This window comes from Lactuca saligna, chromosome 4 (assembly GCF_052625555.1).
Source record: "Lactuca saligna cultivar CGN05327 chromosome 4, ASM5262555v1, whole genome shotgun sequence".
Lineage (NCBI taxonomy): Eukaryota > Viridiplantae > Streptophyta > Magnoliopsida > Asterales > Asteraceae > Lactuca > Lactuca saligna.
In genome coordinates, this window is record NC_136420.1 from 113039057 (window position 1) to 113042256 (window position 3200).

Genomic DNA, 3200 nt, shown 5'->3' on the forward strand with positions numbered 1-3200 from the left:
AGGCTCACCAGGACCCATGCAACTTTGGGTTCCTAAATCTGCTAAATCTTCGTAGGTTATTCGTGACGAGCAGTTTGACAGTGAATGGTACATAGACAGCAGTTACTCACGTCACATAACTGGGAGAAAGGAAGAGCTAAGGGAGTTTCATGTACTGAAAAATGGTGGAAATGTAAAGTATTCTATCAACTCTTTTGGAATGATCAAAGGTTATGGGATGATTACGAATGGAGATTTTTCGATAAGAAAGGTGGATTATGTGGAAGGATTACATCACAACTTAATCGGTGTTTCTCAATTGGTTGTGGGAATAGGCCTAAAAGTAAGCTTTGATGTCGTAGGTTCTGAGATTGTAGAGAAGGAAACAAAAGGTGTTCTTTTGAAGTCTCCAAGAAAAAGAAAAATGTACCCTCTACATTTGAATTCGATACGAAGAAAACCTGCTATCTTCCTACTAACGAAAGCTCACTCTGATGATACATGGTTATAGCACAGACAACCTTCGCACCTAAATTTCAAGGATATCAACAAGCTCGTGCTTGGTGGTCATGTGCGAGGGCTTCCTCTATTTAAGTTCGATAAGGATCATTTAGGTGCATCATGTAAAATGGGTAAGCAAAGTAGGAAAAGTCATCCAACTCGAGTAAACATGAAAATCATTGAACCTTTAGAACTTCTACACGTAAACCTTTGTGGACCTATGCAATCAAAAGTGTCGGTGGTAGTAAGTATATTCTTGTTGTAATTGATGATTTTTCACGTTTCACTTGGATGGTCTTTCTTAAACAGAAATTTGAGGCAACTCCCACACTTAAGAGTTTCATAAACAAAGTTGAGCTTCAGCTGCGAAAGCTGGTTCACAATATTCGTAGCAATAATGGAGTCGAATTCAAAAATCAAGACTTTAAAGAATTTATGGCTGATAAAGGAGCCACACACAATTTCTCTGCTCTTTACACTCCACAACAGAATGGCATAGTTGAAAGACGAAACCGTTCTTTGTGTGAAGCTGCTCGAACAATGTTTATCTTTGCTTCGTTACCATTGTATTTCTGGGCTGACGCTATTGCAATTGAATGCTTTACCCAAAATAGATCCTTTCTAAACAAGCGATTCACTCTTACTCTATATGAAGTTATTAATAATCGCAAACCTAACGTTAAGGTTTTCCACGTATTTGGTTCCAGGTGTTTCATCTTTAATTCCAAGGAAAACCTGAAAAAATTCGATGTGAAAGCTGATGAAGGTATCTTTTTAGGGTATTCGCTGAATTCCAAGGCATTTAGGGTCCTCAACAAACCCTCAAAGAAGATAGAAGAGACATACTATGTCACATTTTATGATAACTATTTGAAGAAGATTCAGCATACCGAAAGCCAATCGGAGGAGATTTTTCCAAATCCAAATCCAGTAACGGTTCCTCACTCAACTATACATGATGAGTTTATGCTTCTCTTTCATGAACCAGAAAAAGCCATTTCCTCTGAACAAAAAGCAGCAGACAACAAAGAGGATGAATTCAAGAAAATCATCGATGATGTTTTGAAAGATATGAACAACAAACCTCCTAGTTCAAACGAACCTCCAACTTCAAGCGAAACAACAACAGCACACACACCATTGCAGGGGGAGGGCTCGTCTTCGTCACCTAAAGTGTCTTTTGAGGGGGAGCGTCCATCTCTAAGTACCACCCCTAAGGGGGAGCAATCTGAACCTGAGAGCGAAGATCCATCATCATTATTCGAGGGGGAGAATAAAGAAGCGAATCATGATTCGGATGTACAATCTGAATTCGAAGAAGTAAATGCCGAAATGGATCCTTATTATGATTCAAATTATCCTCCATTAACAAAATGGACCAGAGATCACCCAAAAGCTCAACTCATAGGCGAATCATCTGCAGGTGTCCTCACACGACCTTAGTTAAAAGCGAAGTAAAATGCATTATTCTCTATGGTGGAATTTTATATGTTCAACTCATTCATTTCTAAGGTCAAAGCCAAAACTATCAACACAGCTCTTGATCACTCTGATTGGGTGCAAGCGATGCAAGACGAACTCAATGAGTTTGAGCGAAACAAATTCTGGAGATTAATACCAACTCCACCAGATGCATCAGTTGTTGGTCTAAAATGGGTGTTTCGCAATGAGGTGGATAAATAAGGCAATGTTATTAGGAACAAGGCAAGACTCATTACAAAGGGATATTTTCAAGAAGAGGGTTAGACTACAAAGAAACCTTTGCACCTTTGCAAGACTAGAATCGGTTCGTATATTTCTAGCACAAGAAGCACACAAAAAATTTGAGGTGTTTCAAATGGATGTCAAATGTGCTTTCTTGAATGGTGAACTGGAAGAGACTGTATATGTCGAGCAACCATCGGGTTTCGTGAACGAGAAATTTCCCAATCACAGCTACATTTTGGAAAAAGTCGTTTATGGTGTAAAGCAAGCGCCAAGAGCCTGGTATGAAACTCTAACCTGCTTTCTTAAAATGTCAAAATTCGAACAAGGTTCGGTTGACCCAACCTTCTTTCGTAAGAAATAGGGTGACCATTTAATGATCGTCCAAATTTATGTCGATGACATCATATTTGGTTCTGCGAATCCTAGCTTAACAGATGAGTTTCACAAGTTGATGGAGAATAAATTTGAGATGAGCTCAATGGGTCCAATTAACTTTTTCCTTGGGATGAATATTAGATAGGGATCAGAAGGCATTTTCATAAATCAGGAAGCTTACAGCAAAACCTTACTGGGAAAGTTTGGCATGATGGGAGATTCAAAAGTGAAAGTTCCAATGGCATTCGGAACAAAACTGACACTATCTCTGGATAAACCAGTTATTGATATGACTCTGTATCATCAAATGATAGGATCATTGATGTATTTAACAGCTACTAGACCATATATTATGTTTTTCGTCTGTTATTTTGCAAGGTTCCAGACAAATCCACGCGAACCTCATATGGTGGCTGTCAAGAGCATCTTCAGATACCTAAAACGAACATCATCTCTTGGAATATGGTATCCTGCGAACTCAAGATTTTTCATGCAAGCATTCTCTGATGGTGACCTTAGGGGATGTGGTTTAGATAGAAAAAGCACGAATTGTGGATGCCAATTTCTTGAAGGAAAACTAGTGAGTTGGCAATCTAAGAAGCAAACATTGTTTCGTTGTCAACATCTGAAGTTGAATA

The 3200-nt window shown here is 38.8% G+C and overlaps 1 protein-coding gene across 1 annotated transcript; it reads left to right on the top strand.

The window, feature by feature from the left end:
- Positions 1-1020: 1020 nt before the first annotated feature.
- On the top strand, positions 1021-1923 carry LOC145040042 (uncharacterized). The gene has a single exon (XM_078988036.1). The coding sequence runs from the start codon at positions 1021-1023 to the stop codon at positions 1921-1923; it is 903 nt and encodes a 300-aa protein (XP_078844162.1).
- Positions 1924-3200: the final 1277 nt, after the last annotated feature.